This window comes from Haliotis rubra, unplaced genomic scaffold, assembly GCF_003918875.1.
Source record: "Haliotis rubra isolate DU_JTF1 unplaced genomic scaffold, ASM391887v1 Scf743, whole genome shotgun sequence".
NCBI classification, from domain to species: Eukaryota; Metazoa; Mollusca; class Gastropoda; order Lepetellida; family Haliotidae; genus Haliotis; species Haliotis rubra.
The window spans coordinates 203,510-229,915 of record NW_025767461.1 but is presented as its reverse complement, the minus strand read 5'-3'; the positions used below and the strand labels follow the sequence as shown (position 1 = coordinate 229,915).

At 41.3% G+C, this 26,406-nt stretch overlaps 1 protein-coding gene across 1 annotated transcript in view; it reads right to left on the bottom strand.

The window, feature by feature from the left end:
• Positions 1 to 1,483: 1,483 nt before the first annotated feature.
• Positions 1,484 to 26,406, bottom strand: part of LOC124259946 — a 48,682-nt gene continuing 23,759 nt past the window's right edge. The window contains exons 5-6 of the mRNA XM_046694168.1: positions 19,411 to 19,637; positions 1,484 to 2,197 (exon numbers count right to left, since the gene is read on the bottom strand). Coding sequence (XP_046550124.1) covers positions 2,053 to 2,197; positions 19,411 to 19,637 — 372 coding nt within the window. The 3' untranslated portion in view covers positions 1,484 to 2,052. The remainder of the gene's footprint in view (positions 2,198 to 19,410; positions 19,638 to 26,406) is intronic.

Sequence of the window (26,406 nt, the reverse complement as noted above, 5' to 3'; positions counted from 1 at the left end):
ACCCGCGGTCAGTTACAGGAGTAGTGAGAGATACCCGCGGTCAGTTACAGGAGTAGTGAGTGATACCCGCGGTCAGTTACAGGAGTAGTGAGAGATACCCGCGGTCAGTTACAGGAGTAGTGAGAGATACCCACGGTCAGTTACAATGATACACGGTAGATGTATACGCAAGGACCACCCTGGTCTTCCACAATGTCATCCAATCACAGCTGTTAGCTACAAATCGCTCTACCACAGCCTCTGGACGAACGACACGTGTCAGTTTCGTGTAGTGTAGCCTTGTGAGTAGGCCTATTAATATTGTATGAGTGATAGGCCTTCGTGTAGAGCTCGTAAAGCTAATAATTGATGGTATCGTGTTATTTCCATAGCGGTGAGTGGTGTTCCAAGAGAGACATGTAGCTTGAGAAATTAACCGATGGCCACTAATCACAATGGTAGGCACAAATGTACAAACACAGTTCCAGCAGTACCAGGTCTGAACGGCTAGAGTCTTGAAGTGTGCCATTAGTCCTTAGTTCCTGTAGCTATAAATTACATACCATCTTTCGTCTGTGTTGCGGGGCGGTTGGGTAGCCTAGTGGTTAAAGCGTTCGCTCGTCACGCCGAAGACCTGGGTTCGATTCCCCACATGGGTACAATGTGTGAACCCCATTTCTGGTGTCCGCAGCCGTGATATTGCCAGAATATTGCTAAAAGCGGTGGAAAACTAAACTCACTAACTCGTGTGTGTTGTAACTTTATATCTGATGGTTGCACGGGACAGTAAGTTTATCGTGGCGCTCGTATAATGTTAAGAAATGGCAGTGACCTTGATTTAGAGTTACATCCCCTACATCCCAAGGCAGGAACCAATGATCGTGGGTTCGAATCCCAGATGTACCCCGATACCGTTTCTACGTTTATCCTCACCATTTCCGTCCTCGTTATACCACCAAAGTGGTTAACATCTATTGCTTAACCTGTCACACTGTACTGACACATCACTGAAAAAATCACTCACTCACTCACCCCTTGCTGTCGCTGCCGGGTACAACCATTTGCTCGACAAGCCAGAGACCCAGATGGAGAACCCAGGGGCACAGTGGAAGAACGTAAGTTTGGGGGGTATCCCCACGAAAACCTCCATGTTCACTCATCGTCGAGCCACGTGCACACTTCTGTTTGAGTCACGGCCTTACCCACGAGGTCCTCGACATACAGTGAGTCTGTTTCTCTTTATTGGAGCATTCAGGCATATTCATATCATACACCTCGACATTACATAAAGTAGGAATCCCTCCTTACTTAATATTTCAAGTGTAGCTAGTTCTTGTATTAATGAGTATTTAAGTATGAATTCTTTTAGTCATGATATGGCTGAAATACTGCCAGAGTGACTTTAAATATTCACTCATTCACTCACTCACTCTTGTATTAATGGGATGAAACTGGATCCAACAAGACTCAAAATGTTATAGAATAAAAAATGTAAACAAACTCATTATTTCAAATCTGAGTTGAGCCCAGCAATGTTTATGTTGTACAAGCTTCAGTTAAACGCGTGGCTATCCTATGCCAGTTACAGATGTACACTAGTTGAAGTCTGGAGAAAAACATTCAGTGTTACTTTACTCGATGAATACAGATATGTTATATGTAGCAATGTCGGCCATGCAGTTACATCCCGCTCCAGATACAGGGATATACCACTCAACATCTCAGTGTTAAGTCGGGTACTAAGTGTGAGCCCATTCCTCGGAAATGATATTTTCATAGTCATAAGTCGACGATTCTGTGGCAAGGAATCGTTTCTTCGCTTTCAGAAAACTGAAGAGATTCCGTTGGTTAGTTTCGTTCATATATTACGTCGTTTGACAAAACAAATATGTTAAAATGTTTTCATTTCACAAAGTAAATGTTAGGTTATTAGGTTCTGAACAGTTTGAAATATTTCAGTATCCCTATGAAACGTTGAGTGGTATATTATGTAACTCTATTTGAATGACAAGAAAGAAGGTGTTTTTCCCGGTATTTTAATCCGGGTGATACTGTACACAGTGAATGACGACTCTAGATGCGGCCCTGGATGAACGGAGATATAGCACAGTTACAGCTGGACTCCACCTGTATCCAGTTCCAGTCGTAGTAGGTGTCTCCGGGACGTCGCACCAACGCCATCACGTACGACTTCTTCGGCATGCATCGCGACCAATACCTGTGGCAGAGAACGTCAGTGGGGTTAGAAGGAGAAATATGAGCAATGGCCATACAGGTGTACCGAGTGAGTGAGTTCTGGTTTGTGTGAGAGAGAGAGAGAGAGAGAGAGAGAGAGAGAGAGAGAGAGAGAGAGAGAGAGAGAGAGAGAGAGAGAGAGAGAGAGAGAGAGAGAGAGAGAGAGAGAGAGAGAGAGAGAGAGAGAAAAGAGAGAGAGAAAAAAAAAGAGAGAGAGAGAGTGTGTGTGTGTGTGCGCGCGCGTTGTGCTTACGTGTACACAAGATCTTTCGGGCCTTTTCGACACGCATGCAACCACTCATGATGTATATACGTGTAGTTGGATGGAAGTATATTTTAAATGATAGAATGTCAATCATTACAATCGCGAGCCGTAAACTCCGTAAATTGCCTATCTCACAAGATGTTTAAGTGCCCTGATTATATTCAGTTTCACTGGCTGGAACTTTACACGGGACACTTGAAGCTAACCAGCTGAAAAATTCCGACAAGCGATGTTGGCAGGCTAAATTCTCAGCCGGTTAATTTGTAGTGTCGGCTGTGCAATGAGCCGCCTACTGCGGTGTGTTGTGGACTCGCATTCATACACCTCCTTAATCTGCCGCATCAGCCACGTGGACAGATGCTAACCCCGCCGGGGGAAGCACCACGTGACGCGAATGCCAAACAATACTTACAAACGTTCATTGATCTTAATCGGAATTGATAATGTCATTTAGTTATAAATGGTCAGAGATCTTGATTCACTGGGAGCGATATTAGGCCTATCGTGATCTTGAAAGGCAATTTATTCATGAAAGGAAAATCTACTCTGTCTTCCCGTCATTGTAAAACACGATGTATTACCGTGAGTAGTCCCCCGATACCAGCTAGCAGTGTATACACAATATAGTCAACACCCAAGGTATAGCGCCACATGGAACTAGGCTTGGTGTAGTTTGTAGTTGCTATGAGCTGTAGTTCTAAAACTAATGACTATTTCGATGTTGTATTAAATGCAGAATCACACGACAGGAAAAACACATTTTCAGAACAGATTTCAGAACTGATTGTGAATCAGTCATTACAATCATGTTGTCGTAATTAGTGTGACGCCACATGTTTCTGACATCACAATTGACTATGTATGCACACTGAGTTACCGCATTGAGAAATCGGGCAAAAGATAATCAGTTGTTTCACAAACACATGTCACAGAAAATAAACAAACTGTGACTCGTGGGTTCGTTATGATACCTTCACTTCATGCTTACTGTACGTACAAAGCCAATTAAGCAATTGAAACTCAAAACGTAGTCTTACGAAGAACTATCAACTGAGACATCCAACACTAATCCTAGGCCAAATGTAGAGATAACATCAGGTAATATGATACACCAGGCCTTATCACCCATCCTGCATATCCTGATCATGTTGAACGCCACTGCTTGTCACCGTCCATTAAACCATGCGGTTAATACTCATGCAGTTGGTCTATGAACATGTGGACACTGTTTCAACAGCGGGGTAATCCTTGTTTGTTTTCAGCAACCTGATACATTCTGTGTCTAGTTCCACATTGACAAGAATCTCTGGAGGGTGGGAGTTGTCATACCAATTACTGGATAAGGCTGAGAGATCCTAAAAGATAGGGACTTTTCTAACATTTGGCCTAGGACTAACACCTGATATGTTAACTGAGGACTAAATCTACCCAAACCATCGGCGCTATCAACCTTAGACTAGAGACACGTGACTTGACGCAAAAATCTGAAGACACGCGACATCGCTAACACCTACAGATTATGTCTACTGTTCTCAGCTTAATAAACTATCTGTACAAATAGTGTTATAGATATGGATCCAACAACAGTGAAATCCCAGTTTCAAAGATAAACCATAATCATGAATGCAAAGAAGGATTTAGATTTCTTTATATCCAAAGGTATTATTTGCTTGAAAGGAAACAAGGTCAATTTTGGCAATAGTTGTTTTTTTTCTACACTTTGAACACCTCTTTCCCACACGACGGAATTAAGGTAAATCTTCATTCCTTGATCCATGAGACAAAATTTGACACTATGCGTGATGATCACGTGATACAACATGTGCTTCTGGTTAATGATTTGTCAGAATCATCGCTAAAAGAACTAAGGGACACGTAATTTGATCAAGAAGTGACAGCTGTCGACAAAAAACATTAAAAAATGCAAATTTCATGGATCTCTTTCATGTGCCGAAAATTTTGAAACAGCTGTGGCGTGGGAGGGTCATTAGTTTGATGGTTATATCACTAGTTCGCAGTGCTCATTCATCGTCCAGGGCCCCGTGAGACAATGTAGGATTTATACAAGATAATTGCAAGGTCGTAAAGAGTATATGAATCCAGTCAAAGCTGTGTCCCGTGGGCGGCCGAGAAAATGATCGCTTCCTAATTATATTTCAGGTCCATATTAAGCACGGGGGACTGACAGCAGACCATCATTTGGGTAATGCTAGACCACTTGCCACTGTCACGATTCCTCGTAAAATGGCCAAGAAAGGGCTGTTGTTTTCACCGTAGACGTATTGAAAGGGAAATTGGTAACCACTTCTTGTCACAGCAGGCACCTAGTGGTTAGTAAGTGATGTCATCGAGCACCCAGTTTCATACCTTGTGAACCGAACGTGAGAAGTGTAATTTGAAGAAGATAAACGTTATGATGATAAAGTTGAAGTGTAGGACGTAATATACCACCGCCATGTTCTTACTGTGGTGTGTATCTATTTTCCTTACAACTTATGAACTTATTTACAATCGGGTTATTCCACTTGTCAATATGTTTTCAGCACCGGTATCCCAAAAGGGTAAGAAAGTAAGATACTTTGTGGATAACAACTTCTCTATTATGTATCATGTGACGTTTCGGTATAGATTCTTATACGGTTGGCCCTCTTGCCTCACAACGGTATAAGAATCTATACTTAAACGTGGCATCATATATAATAAAGAAGTTGTTATCCATAAAGTATCTTACTTTCTTATTACTCACCAACTTCTAAACTGCAAGTCAAACAGATCATCCCAATAGGGGTTAAAGTCAATGACCACCATAACTTGGTGTTTCTCCTACGTGAAGATACTGTTCCCAGCGGGGCCTAAAAAACGTACCTAGCTCAACATCACTAAATATTTTTCTACATATCCATCCACTTATCTACATATCCATCCACTTATCTGCATATCCACCCACTTACCTACATATCAATCCACATATCTACATATTCATTCACTTATCTACATATTCATCCACATATCTACATATTCATTCACTTATCTACATATTCATCCACATATCTACATATTCATTCACTTATCTACATATCCATCCACATATCTACATATTCATCCACTTATCTACATTTTCATCCACTTATCTACATATTCATCCACTTATCTACATATTCATCCACTTATCTATCCCCTTATCCATCCACTTATCTGCATGTCCATCCACATATCTACATATTCATCCACTTATCTGCATATTCACATATCTACATATCCATCCACTTATCTATATATTCATCCACTTATCCACATATCCATCCACTTATCTATATATTCATCCACTTATCCACATATCCATCCACCTATCTTCATATTCATCCACTTATCAACATATTCATCCACTTATCCACATATTCACACATCCACTTATCCACATATTCATCCATTTATCTACATTTTCATCCACTTATCTATATATTCATCCACTTATCTATCCACTTATCCATCCACTTATCTGCATGTCCATCCACATATCTACATATTCATCCACTTATCTGCATATTCACATATCTACATATTCATCCACTTATCTACATATCCATCCACCTATCTACATATTCATCCCCTTATCCACATATCCACCGACATATCTACATATTCGTACACCTATCTATATACTTTTGCATCTCACTGTGAGTTGATCGAGTCCTATTTCCGGTCAACATGTCTGTGTTCCGAGAAGCGGACTATGAATGAAGGATGCTTCCGTATCCAATTTCCGCACAGTATTAAATGAGTTATTCCTATCTACATCCAGGGTGACTGACTTGTGACTGAGAAGACCATGTGTATTCCCGACACGACTACAACCCAACCAGAATAAACACAATAATCTTCACAATGAGTCCTGGCAGATGAGTTTGTGTACTCTGTCCTATATACAGTCAATAGATTCTGACATACTGCTCTCATGGATTGGACGTATTTAGTTCCAGCAGTTATAAAGATTATGCTTGACTAAATGGATATTTCACAAGTATGTAATGTGCCCCATACCAGGAAATGTGCCTATATGAGGCGGTGAGGTAGCCTAGTGGTTAAAGCGTTCGCTCGTCACGCCGAAAGCCTGGGTTCGATTCCCCACATGGGTACAATGTGTGAAGCCCAAGTAGTATACACCATGGGGCTACGGGCCCAGGTCCCTAATCCCGTAGCCCCATGGTGTATACTACTACTGAGGTGCATGCAAAATTTGATGAAAATCGGTCGAATAGTTTCTGAAATATTGACTTTTACGTGAGCATGGGGTCGGTCGGGGAAAAGGCTCGGGTCGCCTCGGGGGTGGTTGCTCCTCCGAGCGCTGTGGGCGGACGAGTCGCAGTGCGTGTGCGTGTGTCTCTCTCACCTTGGTGTATCGGTGGCTGGCTGGCTACATTAAGCAGAAAAATAGGCATGCAAGACTGATAAAAAATCATGACGAGAAACTATCATCACACGGTGGGTGATGTGTAAGAGACTGTGTCGTGAGGTACGATCATCAACTCCTCTCGGACGAATGCTCTCGGCGGCCCGTGTTTCAAGTAGTACAAGTTCGGTTCGCCGTCTTTGATGTCGACCAGGTCGATGTTGTACTTTTCATGGACCATATCGGATCGGTGGCGCGTTTTCTGATGTCACCCTCGTATTCGCCCGGCTGGTATATGTTCCTAACGCTGACACAGTCCGGTAACATTTTCTCTGTTTTATCGCGACGTGCCGCCGCCGCTGGTGACAATTCGACTGATTTCGTTTTGATGGCTTCGACGGGTCTTTTGCCCACGAGTCTGGTGACTTCGTTGTTGATGACATCCACCACTCGTGGCAAGCGAATTTCCATCAGCAGGGAATCCGTGTCCGTGTACAGCACTTCGCACCTGTCGCGGTACTGCTTTTTTAGCTCGTTGTAGTAGAAATTGTACATCAAGTGTTTGGATAAGTCGAGGATGCTCATCTCCACGTAAACGGGCCGGTTGAATTTGATGTGGCTTTTGTTCATGTGCAGCGCTGCCAAGTCGTCGTCAAATATCTTGCTTCAGGTGATATAAGCTATGGCTATAAGCTTCCTGAGTTTTTCTTCTCGCTGGAACTGACTAATTTCACGCTAACGCGCTTTCTCAAATTCTCCATCGTCTTGCCGAACACCCAGTTGTTCATGAGCTTGTACAAGTTTTTTTCTAAGTCGCTCCTGGCTTGTTTTCGCAGCTTCGTGTTCAACCGAATGTAAGGTTCCATCCATGGACTTTGATCGAACTGCAGCGCCCTGTGTATTTTCGTGAGTTTCATTCCCAGCGACAAGTACAGCTGCAGATTGTGATAGTGAACGACGTATGTTGACTTGTTCATCAAGTTCGGCAAGGGGTTTTTCGACGTTAGCCAGCTTGTTGTCTCCAGCAAGTTTTGTTGATATTAGGACATCCAGTCCAAGTTCACCGTCAATCGTTTGGGAGCCAGGGGATAGGTGTTGTGCGATTTGTGTAATTCTCTCACTTCGAGTATTTGTTCGAATCCGGCGCGATGCTATTCACGTTGATATCAGACGGGCAGACAACCCATTCGAATCCCCGGTGGGGAGATACTGACGCATAGCCCAGTCGTAAAGGTTGTTGGCGTCGAGATAGAGGATGTGTTTGGTCAGTTTCCTCGAGTTGTAGCATTTCACGTATTGGTTGTTTGCTTTCGCGTATCACTTGGATGCCATCGAAATCCCGCCTCGTAGGGCTTTCTCCCTGAACAGGTGCATGTCGTAATCCATTAACAATTCCAATTTAACTCTGGTCTTTTTCAACAAGGCGTCCCAAGAGAGACCAGGGGAGGAGAAATACCATGCGGGGTCCAGGCCGTACTGTTTCGAGCACGTTTTTCTGAATATCTCGAACACGTCGGCCAGCAGCAGCACGTCCGTTTTCAAGTACAGGTCGTGGTAGTCGCCCAAATTCTTGCAGCCCAGTTTGTCCCACAGTTTGAGGGCGTGTGCATAATCGTCCAGGGTGATGGCCGAGTCGGTCAAGTTGTTGTAAAATTGGTTGTTGGGAGTTAATCGTGTCTTCTCGAACTTGGACCAATCGTCCATGTACTCGTAGGGGTAGACGCCTTTCCTCAGAAGCAGAGGTTGTGTCTCTGGGTCGGTGTATCGGGTTGTTTGCGTTCACCAGACTGTTTAGAGACGAAAGCAGGAACTGAACGCTGTCGAATCTCAGACCGTCTAACGAGAACGAGATGTATTTTTCCATGTTGTTGGGAATGCACGTCAGGTTGCCGTCGACTTTCGAGATAGCCTGCATGATCAGGTGAGAATCGTAACCACGAAGATTGTGAAACACGACAGGGATTTTGATGGTCTTGGGATCGATTTTGAGCTTCAGGTTGCACGAGTTGTGAGCGGCACCTCTGTACTTACCAGTGTTGTGGCAGTGATCTCGAATGGTATCGTCTTTAAGACGTCCCCGGCACACGTGGCAATATAGAGCTCGTACATGAAGGAACCTGTCCCACTGTGTCATGCGCATGGGAGTAGGGTTCGACAAAGCTTCCCTGATGATTTTCTTTTCATTTTGCAAAAACTTGAGAAATCTTTCAGCCGCATCGGGACCTCGTTAGACCACGGGAGCGTTCGTTTTCCCATCACATCGAACGTCCATGCACCCGAACAAGCAGGTTTCGTGTTTTTGTGTTTTGTGCGTGGACAAAGGCGCGACGGTGTCTACGGTTTTGAAGAGGGCTTCGAAGTCGGCGTAGATGACGTAAGGCACAGGCATTTGATGTTTGTGGTTGATGAAGTTTAGCGTGTTTTCCTTTTTCGTCTGGCATGTTGACTCGTACTGCTGTCTGTCCCACGCCTCTGCAATCCTGGTGCGATTCCAGCAGGTCGGCTCGGGTGTAGCCATGCAGACACCGTTCGCAGAAGTGTTTCTTTTCCTTATGCTTCGATTGATTGTACAACAGTCTGCTGAAATTTTTTATCCACACGTAGTGATACTTGCCCTCTTTTGGAATCATGAATAAATTGATCGTCTTGCTGCGTTCGTTTGTGAGGGAGCTGATCCTGTGCACGATCGTTGTGTTCCCTTCGTGTCCGAAGACGTTGATGGTTACGGATTCGACAAGCCCGGAATCGAGGGCAAACTGTACGTATTGCAACTGAAAAACAGCATTTACAAGCCAAAGGCGGCAACAACAACAACATCAGCACCCTGAGCGATTTCGTCAACACCGAAGGAGCGGTCAGCAACGAGCGGTACGACCTCGTCCGCAACGACGAGGACAAATGGGCGATATCCAGAGCCTTTGGAGGCAAGCTGTTCGACCTGAATGATGTTGAAACAACGGTCGTCGCTCGAAACAAGCCTTACAAAAGTCGTGACTTATGTCCCAACGCAAAGACGCAGCGTCATCCTCAGCCCGCTCTCACAAAAATTAGCCAACACAATATCGGGCAAACCTGGTATGCAAAACATAAGTTTGCAGATGGTGTCGGAATTCGAAGAATTGGTTAACATCATGGATAATCTGCCGGAGAATTCCACGCTGACAATCCAAGTCTTCCTAGGCGAACCCCGTCTGCATCGCGCGAAGTCGAAATCATGAGTGGGATCAAACTCTGCTGGTCCAAGAAACAACAACACCACGTTTGCACCATTTACGTTGTGGTGAACGAGAATGCGTACACAAGCCTGCAGGGAGTCACCCTCACCGCGGAAGACACGATATCGTTCGCCAAAATATTCCTACCCGACAACATACATTTCATAGGCTTGAAGTGCACGTCTAAGAAATTAACAAAAACCAATTGAAAACCATTTTGTAACACATTATATATAAATGAGATGAACCATTGACCGACCGTCACGCTAGACGATCTCGGGGACACGGAGCCATGCGCTTACAAAACAACGTGTACAAACGACGAGAAGTCATCATCGAATCTCAACTGAACTGGATCATAGATATTATCCTTACCACCCCTTATCTTGTCATGGATGATGATGGTAATGTCATCGAGCCAAAAATAAGGGGGTTGTACTGAATAGTTTTGTTCCAGGTACAAAAAAGGGGATGTACGTATCAACATTGCCAGATCGGGTAATATGTTAGTCGCCAGTCCAGAAAACAAACATAAATGGTTAGAATTAAGAAGAGGGGGTCATGGTTCTTCCAGAGCCTAACATTTTACTCCGGAACATTTTTGTATCCAAGCACTTGTATCATATTGCTGTCAAAAGGGACAGAAAATTCAATGATATAAATAAATTCATTGGCAAAAAGGAAAAAGGACAAGATCAGGTTTGTTGGCAGGAATTCTTCTGAGGCTGAATAAGGGCCTATTCCACAGAAGTTTGAAAGCATCATTTTCCATGACGCCCTGGATATGTTCAGGGTCGTACCATGCATGGACCTCGGAGTCAAAGCCACAGACATGGCGGAGACGGTAGTAAAAGCAACGAGCCGTGCCATCATGTCATTAAAGATATGCTGTTTGTGCCAAAGAAGGGCATCCACTGACAAGGTGTTTGACAGTCTCTGTAAATTCATTACATAGTCGACATATCATATTGATATTTTGTTTAAGAATCACATTTTGGCGATTACGAGTGGGAAGTGACTGGTCCTGAGCAGCAAAAAAGGAAGCCCTCAGTTTCACATCTGAGGCGAAGGAGTCGGTGGGATTGCTATTCTGTTCCACACACTGCATGTACACACGATGCAATGGTTTCTCAGAAAGCTTCTCCACAAAAGAGCGACTCTGGGCAGACTTTGTGAAGGACTTCACCTGGTTTACTCCCATCGCTGTGCCGTCCAGAAGTACATTGCCATCAACAAAATCAACCTCAAATTTCAGATTCTGTCCAAATACCTTGGCTTTAAATAGCTGTGGAATTCCTTGCTTTCATCATGAGGGTCTTGACATGCATTACCAGAGGATCATCAGGCACATAAATATGTGCAATAAAAAAAAAGAGCCTCCACATTAATCAAACCCCGACCTCCAGAATTGATTAGCATATATAAACGGTTAAGAGATGAACGAGGGTGGTGGGCTCTGTTATCAGACATGGTCCTTCTGGTCAGGCGGTCAAGACTCTGGATGTCTTGTTTTGTCCAGTCAACTACTCCAAAGGAATAGGAAAGAACTGGCCCAGCAAAAGTATTGGTGGATTTGACCTTGTTTCGAGCATTTAGCTCTGAGCTCAAGATTTTCTAACTCGGCCTGAAGTTTTTCTTGAATTTTGGCACTCTGGAGGATGTCTCGAACTTGCATTCCAAGGTAGGTGTAGGCCTGATCTTCCACAAGATGCTCAATAACTCCTCCCCCCTGTAACTTGACAGATCCACCATTAACTGCCTTGCCACGTTTCAAATGCAGAGTATTACATTTGTCGAGTCCAAATGTCATGCCAATATCTTTAGAAAAGGACTCGACAAGGAGAACCTGTTCTTTCAAATTGACATCTCCTTTGGCAAGGAGCTCGATGTCATCCATGTAAAGGAGATGAGTAAGCGGTGTTGGGGATCTGCGCTGAGGAGGTCCGGGATGGTAACCCTCCTCTCTGTTGAGCAGAAAGGTCAAAGGATTTAGAGACAAACAAAAAAGCAAAGGAGTCCCCCTGAAATAGTCCCCTTCTGATTGGAATAGATTCCGAAGTCTGCACCTGCACTTGCGAGTACATCTCAAGTTATTATTATTATTATTATAGGACATTTATATAGCGCACATAACCACGCAACTACAAACGTAGTACATGCTCAAGGGTCTCAGGAGTGTTCCCTTGATCAACGGATGTCTTTTTTCTGGCATCGTTTTAACCAACTCAACTCCCTGGGGAGTATTCAATTCATGCAGCCTGTTAAGCGCAGCGAGTTATCACACAGCCTCATCCTCACATTTGCAGCTGGATGAACTGGGACACATAGTCACAACATTTTGTCCAATGATAGTGCACGTTACTATACTCGCAACTAGGTATCTGCACGTGTTCGTGTGTCAACCATCTGGTCACCGGAATAGCTCCTGCACACCTATGACGGATCATGATGTAATGACAACATGACATTTCAGCAATTGGTGTAAGTGAACATTTTTAACATAAAGCCATCATTTGTTTGGTGAAAAGTGGCTCCCATGAATATGTTATCAATTCTATTTCCATAACCCAAACCTGTACTATATTGACTTTGTTTATAGCCAGAAATATATAGATATCCATTTCTGACAGTTTCTGTAATTTCCAGCTTTTGACGTCAGAGAAGGCATTAAATTATGCATGTTCACCTTTCGGGTTAAATATGTAGGTGCTACATAGATATAGTGTATATCAATGGAAGATAGTTTTTCAATACATATTAAGCAAAGTATGACGCTTTACACCCAGCTCCCACGTCAGCCATGATACACTGACATCATTTGTTATTGTAATATTTACATTCTCATTCAAAATGTATAAATGTCGGAATAAACAATCATCGTATAATTGAAATAATATTGACTATCGACTACTAGTATTAAACTTAGTTTTAACAAGCAACGTCTTTCATTAAGAAATATAGATCAATAACGTTTATAATTTAGATTTGTGTTTCAGGAAACAATTAGCACATATTTAAGATCGTACTTCACAACTGATATTGGATTTATGCTGATGAATGACTGCATAGATCAAGATGGTCCTGTCGTGGACGGAGGATAACTGAGAGCGATAAAACGTTTTCCATACTCTTAATAAATCTCCATTGTACAAACTAGATAAAGTAATGATCATGTGCTTATGAACCATTATAAAGTAGTGATGGCAATAAGCGTTCGGACAAGGTTACAGGTAAAGCACGTATAAAAGTCCACTGTTCATCCCAAAGGTGGGAACATGAAGTACACAAGCACAGCTGTATTCATTCCTATGGTGGGACGATATACGGAGAGACCCAGCACACAGTGTCGCCAAGACATTGTATGTCGTCATGGACAGGGAACAAATATATATTAGTATATAATATAAATAAATCACAGGAGCAGCCATGTGGTAAATATTTTGAAAGTTAAAAGCAAATTAACTTACGTTAGGTAGAGTGTGGACCCACTTTTAGCGAACACATCGTGCCATCACTGGTTATCATTGATTCAATCAAGTACTTTTCACAGCTACGTAACCATTTGTATCCCAAGAATCTACTGCGGCTTTAGCATTTTTCAATTAATTAGTGTGTCCTGTGCAATGGCAAACGTCACTTAAATCCTCGTGAAAGACAACATGTGACGTATGTATTTATGTGACGTATGTATTTACATATTTCCACATACACTACTGTCAAATGAAATTAAATTCATGGAACTATGCACTCCTAAGAATCTGTTTTGATATTTGTAATGTACTTGTACATATGTTTGTTTCCAAGGGTTGGCCATTCATTCATAACTTCATTACGACTGTTAGTGAACGATGGACAGCGACGGACAATGTGTTGCGTGTACATCGGAATCCTGGGCATCAGGTTAGCTAAGATGCAGGAGACGTTCCTCTGCTAGGTTAGGAGATAGTGGGCGACACTTATTGTGTATTGATTTCATAATTCCATCGACCGGAGCTAAAGAAACAGAATGAGAGAATATAACTCGCCAGTCTCCTCACAAAGAGAACTAAGCCTTTCCAGGTTTGTAAAGAATTCACATTTCAGTAAAATTACTTAACATCTTGCACTTGAAAGCGTGGCACGTATTTTGTAAGACAAACCCACGCAATGTCAAGTTTAATAAGACAAAAACAAATATTGAGCTGAACAAATGTATTTTGAACATTATTTCCGTCGAGTCTTGCTAATTGGTTCGAAGTAAACCAGTGAAACCATGTCAAAGTGTGGTGAGTCAGTAAGTTGGGTTTCACTGTCCACATCGTCTCAGTTACAACACGCCCGCCGGAAGTGACGCCGGAAGTGACGCTGGTTGAGGGCGTATATTGTTGTAGTGAAACCCTCTGGCTCTAACTGACAGAGCATTATGATAGCATGGGGGGTTACGAAGAACGAGGGTTCACTGAAAAGTTCCAAGTCTAACTCTGATCCCCTTCGATTTTTTCATTTTTCTGACAACGATGACGGGGTGTCTGGATCTCACTGATGCAGATGGCTTCATCATGACATCACCATCAGCAGCAGCTTACCACGCATTTTTTCAACTCTGGCAACCTGGTGAATATGGACGGATGCAAGCCACTGTAATGCATTGCAGCAATGGCGACAACAGACTCATGTGAAGGTACATTGTCCTGGTGGATCAACACACCTCTACGATGGCCTGCATTGATGCTTACGCCGGCACTAAGCAAATCAAAATATTACTGACCAGAAATGACGTGACCTTCTGGGAGTGATCTCAGGAAAACGAAGCCATCACCTCGCGAGCAGATGGAACAGACTTCGTTGGCGAAGGAGAATACGACCCACTGCTCCAAAAGATGTGAGATGGATATCCTTCAAAATGACGCAAAAGATAGATGATGAATCTGGGGCGTGTCTGAACAGGAATCAGGAGCTTTGGTACTCGCAGTTCTGAAAACTTTGTCATGCCCAGTTGTTTCCTCCGAATTTATCCTCCACTCTATCACGAGAGATGCCAACTATATTTGGTGATGAGACGTCGATCACCAATACTCATATCGTGTTCTTCATCACCATTGTCCTTAGTGATTGCAGCTCTCCCTGATCTTGGATCATTATCGCGTCTCCCTCCCTTTCCCCCTCTTGAACTCCTCAAATTTAACATCTTGTCCTCATTTCCCCATTCCAGGTACTTCATGACGGCGCGGTAGTCAGTTTTGCCAAGTTTAAGAAACAGAGAGAAGGTCATTTCAACACCTATTCTTACGAAATGTGCACCATTTGTAATTATACGTGTGTCCGCATTAAAAAAGAAGTTTTTACTGATTTCACTTGTTCATTTCATATTTATATTAGGCGACAGGCTTAGAAGGTACCCGAGACTTCGAAATTGTTAATGATCTGGTATTCATGTGTGTGACTCAGAGTAAAAGGTTAGTCACAATCACCAAAATGTGCTTGTCTCCAATGATAGTATAACATTTTGAGTGAATATTTCAAAGTAAATAGTCATATAATGTGAATAAAACAGATTACATTTTCGACATGAGGTATTGTCCCTTTCGTCCGTACCCAGAACATTGGATTTTGTTTTAGAATTTACGTTTAATGTGATGTCTCCAAAAAAGTGTAATCTACGTTACCCCATGTAAATGACCATATAATTATTATAAACATTATATCTATTCATTAGATAGTATGCCTTATTTGCAGTTTCACGTTGGGACAATACAATATCAATCTCATAGCCACTAAATTTCAGCCGATTTCTCACCATGATGTTTCACAAGTTTAAAGTTGTAGAGATTTTTTAAGGATGTAATCTACATGACCACCATAAGATAAAACATGTACATCCAGTGTCACCAAAAGGGTTTTAAAATGACCGGACCTATTCAGTAGTAATAACTAAGTGAAGGTGATGCTCTTCCTTTTACAGTTTGGATGTGATTACAGTTTGAATGTGATTACAGTTTGGATGAATTTTCACTGTGCTTATGTATTGTCTGTACTTTAAATAATGAATGAAACGAGGATACAGTTAATCTCTTTTGTATCTTTTAATGTAATTCTGTGTAATAGAATAGCAACATTTCACCAGTAATGTTTCTATATTTCTATATAAAAGATATGGTAGAGTTACGGTAACGTAGATTACAAGATTTGTATTCAAGTTGTATAATGGCCAAGTTTTGTTTTTATCACACTATAATAAACTTATGTGAAATATATTTACAGTAACACGTAGTTTAAAAAAACTCTGTATAGTAAGTTTGATTATCAATTTATGCAAATTAGTTTACCCAGTCATGGGTACCCAATCATGATTGACGATCTTCGTGTTCTCCTTGACATCTGAATTTTGATAGTTTGAATTTTGTGAACAATAAATGATGACATCCAATGATCGAGGAAAAAAATACCAGCGCCTTGAGCAAGCACTAGTTGCCTGGATATGTGCGCTATATAAATATCATATACTAATGTTCTAACAATAAAATGACTTATCACTGTTACAGATGTAACATATACCCCCTTGCAGTTTGGCTCAGAACGTTCCAGTAGGCCCTGTACAATCAAGAACTCTCTGTCTGCAGGGTTTAGCTGAGATGGGCGCTTTCCATTTTCCTAAGATCCACAACGCCAATTAAGAGGGAACATGATTTAGATGCACACAAGTTAGAATAACACAGTCACTTCCCTCAGCTATGTGATTGAGTGATAAGAATGTCTACGGAAAATGACATCTGTCAGTCAATGTTAAACACGTATTGTCAATCCATCTTTCTCCGTTCATCTAACTTCCCAAAGGTGTACCCCCGTCTATCCAAGGTAACCCCTAAAGCTTGATTTGAAACAAAGCAGTTGTTTCGAAGGCTACAGTTTTCCGCCTCTTGAATGAAACACGTTGATACACGTGAGATACTGAAGTTAGAACAACATGTTTGTCAACAGACACAGCGACTCTCTGCGGTTACACACATGGATACATCCTTAAATAACTCTCTGACAAAATCAGAAACAATGATAATCACAGAGGCACCCCCAGTAATACCATTCAAAAGTATATGTGTATTTCTGGTGCCCAAGTACTGGCACATGGTAACATAATTCAGGAGATATGTTCCATTCCACTTCTGAACATATTCTGGAGATGTGACAAATTGATGCCACATTGTAATCTAAGACTGTGTTTATAAATCATTTCCTTCCTCAAGGTGTGTCTTTGATGGCCCTCCAAAGCTCGGTATGCTAATCTAGTAATATAGTTAACTGTATCATTCAGTTTAAACATGCTTCACCCTGTACAATCCCTGTACATGTTCTCCAGTTTAAACATGCTTCACCCTGTACATGTTTTTCAGTTTAAACATGCTTCACCCTGTACAATCCCTGTACATGTTCTCCAGTTTAAACATGCTTCACCCTGTACAATCCCTGTACATGTTCTCCAGTTTAAACATGCTTCACCCTGTACAATCCCTGTACATGTTCTCCAGTTTAAACATGCTTCACCCTGTACATGTTCTTCAGTTTAAACATGCTTCACCCTGTACAATCCCTGTACATGTTCTCCAGTTTAAACATGCTTCACCCTGTACAATCCATGTACATGCTCTTCAGTTTAAACATGCTTCACCCTGTACAATCCCTGTACATGTTCTCCAGTTTAAACATGCTTCACCCTGTACAATCCCTGTACATGTTCTCCAGTTTAAACATGCTTCACCCTGTACAATCCCTGTACATGTTCTCCAGTTTAAACATGCTTCACCCTGTACAATCCCTGTACATGTTCTCCAGTTTAAACATGCTTCACCCTGTACATGTTCTTCAGTTTAAACATGCTTCACCCTGTACAATCCCTGTACATGTTCTCCAGTTTAAACATGCTTCACCCTGTACAATCCCTGTACATGTTCTCCAGTTTAAACATGCTTCACCCTGTACAATCCATGTACATGCTCTTCAGTTTAAACATGCTTCACCCTGTACAATCCCTGTACACGTTCTTCAGTTTAAACATGCTTCACCCTGTACAATCCCTGTACATGTTCTCCAGTTTAAACATGCTTCACCCTGTACAATCCCTGTACATGTTCTCCAGTTTAAACATGCTTCACCCTGTACAATCCATGTACATGCTCTTCAGTTTAAACATGCTTCACCCTGTACAATCCCTGTACATGTTCTCCAGTTTAAACATGCTTCACCCTGTACAATCCCTGTACATGTTCTCCAGTTTAAACATGCTTTTACCCCTGTACAATCCATGTACATGTTCTCCAGTTTAAACATGCTTCACCCTGTACAATCCCTGTACATGTTCTCCAGTTTAAACATGCTTCACCCTGTACAATCCCTGTACATGTTCTCCAGTTTAAACATGCTTCACCCTGTACAATCCCTGTACATGTTCTTCAGTTTAAACATGCTTCACCCTGTACAATCCCTGCACATGTTCTTCAGTTTAAACATGCTTCACCCTGTACAATCCCTGTACATGTTCTCCAGTTTAAACATGCTTCACCCTGTACAATCCCTGTACATGTTCTCCAGTTTAAACATGCTTCACCCTGTACAATCCCTGTACATGTTCTCCAGTTTAAACATGCTTCACCCTGTACAATCCCTGCACATGTTCTCCAGTTTAAACATACTTCACCCTATACAATCCCTGTACATGTTCTCCAGTTTAAACATGCTTCACCCTGTACAATCCCTGTACATGTTCTTCAGTTTAAACATGTTTCACTGTACAATCCCTGTACATGTTCTCCAGTTTAAACATGCTTCACCCTGTACAATCCCTGTACATGTTCTCCAGTTTAAACATGCTTCACCCTGTACAATCCCTGTACATGTTCTCCAGTTTAAACATGCTTTACCCTGTACAATCCATGTACATGTTCTTCAGTTTAAACATGCTTCACCCTGTACAATCCCTGTACATGTTCTCCAGTTTAAACATGCTTCACCCTGTACAATCCCTGTACATGTTCTTCAGTTTAAACATACTTCACCCAGTGCAATCCCTGTACATGTTCTCCAGTTTAAACATACTTCACCCTGTACAATCCCTGTACATGTTCTTCAGTTTAAACATACTTCACCCAGTGCAATCCCTGTACATGTTTCTCCAGTTTAAACATACTTCACCCTGTACAATCCCTGTACATGTTCTCCAGTTTAAACATGCTTCACCCTGTACAATCCCTGTACATGTTCTTCAGTTTAAACATACTTCACCCTGTACAATCCCTGTACATGTTCTTCAGTTTAAACATACTTCACCCAGTGCAATAACAAAAGGGGTACGCTACCTTGTCCGATGGATACCTCGACAACAGGCAGGGCATTCTGGGTTGGACATGATTTCATGTTGTGTGTTACAGGTGACTGTGTAGAACCATTGGTGACCTTCGTTGCCCTCTGGCGGCTGGAAGATTTCTACTTCCGTGTCATTGATATCACGTGCTGACCTCAGCAGCCTCCATTCAGTCCGAGACGGACATACGGGTTCTGAGAGGGCATGTTGGAAGGTACGTTTCTGAAAGAACATTGAATAAGGATCAGATTAACAAAAGATCCAACCATACTACGTTGTATTTGGGACTACACTTTCTTAGTAAAGTACAGATTCTTGTACATTTTCGAGTTGAGTCCCATCCGGGATTCGAACCCACACCTTCACCCACACAAAGTCGTTCAGCAACCGCGGCTTACGCAAAAATGGAAGTCGGACAACTGTCAGTCTAGACTGCGGACTTTGTGTACCCCTCTGAAACTAAGTTGGTTTATTGTGTTATCCGGTACAAGGCAATATGCCAGCGATTGGACGACTGCCTCTAAATAATCAGTATTGGGCCAGACTAACCAGTGATCAATAGTTCGATCATGGCGCCTGGGTAGGTCAACATGCAGTTGGCCAGGTCACCGAGCCTGACAACCCCTGGCCATTAAGTCGCGTCATCACAACATGCAGTTGGCCAGGTGACCGAGCCTGACAAGCCCTGGCCATTAAGTCGCGTCATCACAACATCCAGTTGGCCAGGTGACCGAGCCTGACAACCGCTGGCCATTAAGTCGCGTCATCACAACATGCAGTTGGCCAGGTGACCGACCCTGACAAGCCCTGGCCATTAAGTCGCGTCATCACAACATGAGTTGGCCAGGTCACCGAGCCTTACAACCCCTGGCCATTAAGTCGCGTCATCACAACATGCAGTTGGCCAGGTGACCGAGCCTGACAAGCCCTGGCCATTAAGTCGCGTCATCACAACATCCAGTTGGCCAGGTGACCGAGCCTGACAACCGCTGGCCATTAAGTCGCGTCATCACAACATGCAGTTGGCCAGGTGACCGACCCTGACAACCGCTGGCCATTAAGTCGCGTCATCACAACATGAGTTGGCCAGGTCACCGACCCTTACAACCCCTGGCCATTAAGTCGCGTCATCACAACATGAGTTGGCCTGGTCACCGAGCCTGACAACCCCTGGCCATTAAGTCGCAACATCACAACATGAGTTTTATTAACCTGGAATTTGATGGAGGTAATAATGATAAAATGTAGATCGATTAATACGTAATCCTAATGTTGTACAGAGAGCGGACAGGACGCCAGCCATACATTACAGTGACGTCCACAAGGAGACAGTCAATAATATCCACCGCAATGGTAAAATGCTCTTCATGAATATGTCTACTAGTTATGACTATGTCAGTTGTAGGGTTTGATGCACCTCAGTAATATTGATACTGGAAATAGAGTGGTACTGTTGATTTATGTCATTAGCTTCTTGGATACCCTCTAGGAGGGAAAAAGGTTTTAAGTTCTGCTCCGGAAAGGAGAACTACCACCAATTTCAGTAATGGAACTTGTTGCCAAAGAAAGGCATAAAGTAGTTTATTCAGAAACCCAAACCTATAAAAAAAACACAGTTCACCACCTATCTATGTGCCACATCTGGTGAAGAAACATTGAAGTTCTGCACCTGAAAAGAGCACTATAATTAATTTCAGTCGAAGTCAAACTTGTTGCCATGGAAACACTTCAAGAGTGACCCTATCTATGTGCCAAGTTTGGTGAAGAAATATTGAACGGTTTTTATGGTCTGCTCCGGAAAAGACGAATTCCTCCCCAACACACACACTCTCACACACACCCGCGTTGCGGGGATAACTAAGGCTGTAGAGTCCATATGCCCGGATGTATCCCGCCAATACGAAGCAGTGTCATGACTATATATTAACGTGGTTCTACAAATGGTCCCGAACTGATAAGGGGTTAAATATCACGAATATGGGAGATATGATACACTGGATAATGCGGGGGACGTCATTAGTTTATAATAGTGTAGTTTCAGTTAGGTTAATCTAATCCTGACATTTACGTCTACGTTTTCAGCGTATTTACGTCCTCTTAGCAACTGCCTGACATTTATCAAATGGTACTATCTGATACACTTTTAGACTTTGTCGTTCACACAAAAAGAAACAATGGCTCGTGTCACTTGACACTCTTGGAATTGCTTGCAGCTAATGATGTTCAGATTACAACGAGAACCACAGCCTCCTGCTTTCATTTCTGAACAAGTCGCCTTCTTAACGATGTGGCATTGGATATTCATTACCTACATAACTGCCGTTAATGAAAACAGATATTTATATATTGGGCGAAGTAAAGTGTCCTGTTACTATTCATATGTAGACATATAGACAAGCGCGAGGATTAATCAACCACCCACTTTTTTTGAAAAACACTATACATGTTAAATAGGTAAATGTAAATTATTTTACTGTTTTAAACAAAAACAAAACAGAAATTTGGTAACAATTTGCTTGCAGTCTCAGAGGATGCACAAAAAGTGAATATCAACAATGCCGAAAGGTATGGTCACGTTGACAACGCCAAAATGTGATTCTTCCACATATCACAAATAATGATGGCTGTGATTGTATGACCACATCAATGTCTAGTGTATCCACCGATCGCACGGATGCCATCTGTAAGTCTCCTCCTGGTAATCCAGCGTCCATTTTTCAGCAACGGAATTCTCTGCCATTCCTCATGGAGCGTCACTGCCAATTCCAGATTGTGACCAAGAGGATATATAACTCGAACGTGGCGTTCAATATACTCCCGAAGATGTTCGACTTGTTGAGACATTTGTTGTAAATATTCCAGGAAACAACTGGCTTCGTGTGTATGATACTTTCTAATGTCCTGCAGTTTAGTTATCCAACTACGGACGTTTATCAGGTGGTATTTGTCTGTGCGTACGTCAAACACTGAGGAGTTTCTATAATGTTATACAATCAGACAGAGACAACATAATTGGTATCTCCTTATTTAAAGACTTATTTAGCATTGACAAAAATGTGAATTTATTATGTACCTGTGTGCCCCCATTAGGGTCACCATACTATAACCATGTAACCATCAAGTGTAATATTGTAAAAGTAGAAGAATAGATAATAATGAAATGTTTTCAAATTCATATAATTTAATCTGTGGAGATATGAACGCGAGAACAGGTGAGAGAAATAACCCTGATATTAGCAATCACGACGATACCCTCAGGCATACTACCCCTTCCCCTGATGAGGAGGATGACCTTGTTGAAGATCGTACTTCACATGATACAGTTGTAAATAGATCTGGCAAAATGTTGTTGGATTTATGCTATTCTTTTAAATTTTACATCGTAAATGGACGAGACTATGGTGATACTAATGTGAATTGACTTATTGTAGCCAACATGGCTCCAGTGAAAATGACTATTTTTTTAAGTTCACCTGATTTTTTTCAGTTCATCAATAAGTTCAGTATCGGTGATCGATCTGATTCTGATCACTTCCCACTAGAATTGATGTGTAAATTTCCAAATATAGGTAATAGGTGTAACAATGATTCATGCATGGATCCAACAGCATCAGAGAAAATTGTATGGCATGATTCTTATTCTAATATGTTTCTTGATAACCTGAGATATAAGATTGCTGAAAACAAAGAAATGCTCCTAAAAGAAATTGATAATGCTATTGAAAAGGCAATTAGTCACTTTGTCGAGATTGTATCAGACTCTGCTAGCTGCATGAGAAAGCTAGTCCGACATAGTTCGCAAACTGCTAATAATAAAAAAAACACTAAATCTAGAATGTAGACAAGCGAAACGAGAAACACGTATGGCACTTAGGAGATTTAGAACACAAAGTACTGTCGCTAACAGAATAGCATATTGTAGACAAAGAAATCATTATAAATTTTGTTGCAGAAAATTTAAATCCATTTCATGTAAGAAATTAGTAGAAAGATTGCATAGAAGCATAAGTAGTCAATCTAGCTTTTGAAAACAGATAAGATCATTACAAAACAAATCCAAACAGAATAATCTTATAACGAAAACATAATGGCTTTACCATTTTAAAGATGTTTTTGCAAATAACAATGTTTTTTCTCCTCACTTGGATGATGAAAATGAAATCTTTTCAGATCAGTTCACATATATTGATGCATTCATTCTAAATTCTAATATAACTGAACGTGAAATTACATCATCAATAAACAAGTTGAAAAACGGAAAATCTGCCGGACCCGATCAAGTGCTGATAGAGATGCTTAAATTGTTCCCAATTTGATATAATGCCATTTCTCCATAAATGTTTCAACAAACTCTTTGATAATCAAATATTTCCCAGCAGTTGGTCTTGTTCAGAAACAGTCCCTTTACATAAAAAAGGCGATCCGAGAGACCCTGCCAACTATAAGGGTTATCATTAATGAGTGTCCTTGGGAAAGTTTTTAATGCTGTTTTATATAATAGACTTACTAACTGGGCCAATATGAGAGATAAGATACCGGAAGTTCAAGCTGGTGTTCGAAAAAAATAGTGTAGTTCAGAAATGTTTATCACGTCGTAAACACAAATTATACGTTGCTTTTATTGATTTTAAAAAAAGCATTTGATACACTTGATCGGTATAAATTATGTTGTTGTTTGGGAAAAGCTGGTCTACAAGGGAAGATGTTTAATACTCTAAAATCAATGTATTCAAATTTCAAATCATGTGTACGTAGTGATTATGGTGTTACTGATTTTTTCGATTGTCCGTCCGGCTTACGTCAGGGATGTATACTGAGTCCTCTGGTATTTTCGTTTTTCATTACCGAATTGTATTATGAAATTTCAAGTAACGGTAAGCATGGTTTACAAATGTATCCTGACATCCTAGAAATCCTTATGCTTCTTTTTGCCGATGATGTTATTTTACTATCTGACACAGTGATTGGTCTACAGAATCAGTTGAATGTATTAGATAATACACTAAGGAATGGAATTTATCTGTAAATTTAGATAAGACAGAAATTATAGTTTTCAGAAAGGGAGGCCCTTTAAATTTTAAGGAGAGATGGTACTTAAATGAACAACGAATTAATGTAGTTAATGGTTATAAGTATCTTGGTATAATGTTTAATTCAACATGGATATGGACAAATGTGTTTCTGACTTATCACTGCGAGAGAAACGAGCTTTACTTAATATGATGTCGGTTTCGCATAAACTTGGAGTTATTACACCAAATGTATTTTACAAATTATTTGATACCAAAAAAAAAAGCCAATTCTATTGTATGGATCCGAAGTGTTGGGTTACCAAAGATTTGAATGTTTAGAAAGAATTCACCTACTGGCATGTAAAAAGTTTCTTTGTGTTGGATTAGCAACTCCAAATAATATGATATATGGAGAATGTGATAGATACCCATTTTACATTAGCTCGCAAATAAAGTGGTTAAAATATTGATTTAATATCATCCATATGCCAGAACATCGGCTTCCGAAAATAGCTTATAACATGCTCTTTCATCTTGATAGTATCGGTAAGGTTACATGGGTATCGCATATAAGGACACTATGGTTCTCACATGGATATGGGTTTGTATGATTTAATCAATTTGTTGGCGATCTATATCTATTTCTAAATGATTTTCGTAAAGTAGCAATAAATATGTTCTATCAAAGATGGCAATCCAACTTAGGAAACAGTTCACGTTATGATCTTTACAAAACGTTTATTGACAAATATTGATTAGTTTTAACAAAGAGTAACCTAAGAAATATATATATTAAATACAGACTTGGCTTGTCAAAACTAATGATTAATTATGGACGGAATATATCACTTGAAAGAATACAAAGAATTTGTCCATTATGTAACTCTGCCATAGAAGACGAAATACATTTTACCTTTGAATGTCATTATGCAGAAATACGAACTAAATATATACCAGAATGTTTCTCATCTAAGATGAGTAGAATAGGGTTTGTTTCTATTTTGTCATCGAATGATGCCGATGTAATATTTAGATTATCTCTATTTGTAAAACATGGAATGGACCTAAGAAATAACTTGTTGACTGGGATTTCAGATTTACCTTACTCTAAAAAGTCCTCCTGATTACCACCAATTGTTAAATGAATTTGTATCTTTTCCACTGTATCTACTAATCGGTATATTCTCAACCAGTGTATTTATGTAAACTTGTATATGGGATGCCTTTGATACAATAAAAGACCTTTGACTTTGACATGACTTGACTGGGTTCATATCGAGGCTCCGTGAGGGCCATGGTAATGCTTCGATGGTGTTGGTCATCCATGATCGTCGGACGCCTGGCAAGGGGATGGCCATCAAAATGTGGCACGACAGCGGTATCCAGTACTTTCTGTTGATAAAGTTGACCATTGTGTGGCCCCGTTACTGTTATGAGATCCAATTTGCAGTCATACAAAACGCAACCACACACCATCCCTGAATCACCATGAAATGATTCCCACAGATCATCAGCCCACAACCTCCTTCTGACGGTAATGGTGGAGGGTTCGACTCCTGCTCTGCATTGTCGGTGCAATCCTTCGGCACGGGTCATCGGTCTTCATCCTTCTTCCAGGCCCTGGGTGATCCTTTACATCACCTGTGGTTAAGTGCTTCCTCACATGTCAACTTATAACTTTGTGGTTAATGTTCAAGTTCACACTACCCGTGAAGGTCTGGGTTAGAATATTGATCTTCAGTAACCCATGTTTGTCGTAATAAGCGACTAACGGGATCGGGGTGTCAGGCTCGCTGACTTGGTTGACATATGTCATCGGTTCCCAATTGCGCAGATCGATGTTCATGCTGTTGATCACTGGACTGTCTGGTTCAGACTCGATTATTTACAGACCGCCGCCGTATAGCTGGAAATTTGTGAGTGCGGCGTAAAACTAAACTCACTCACTCACTCAAGTTTACACCGAAGCTGAGACAGGA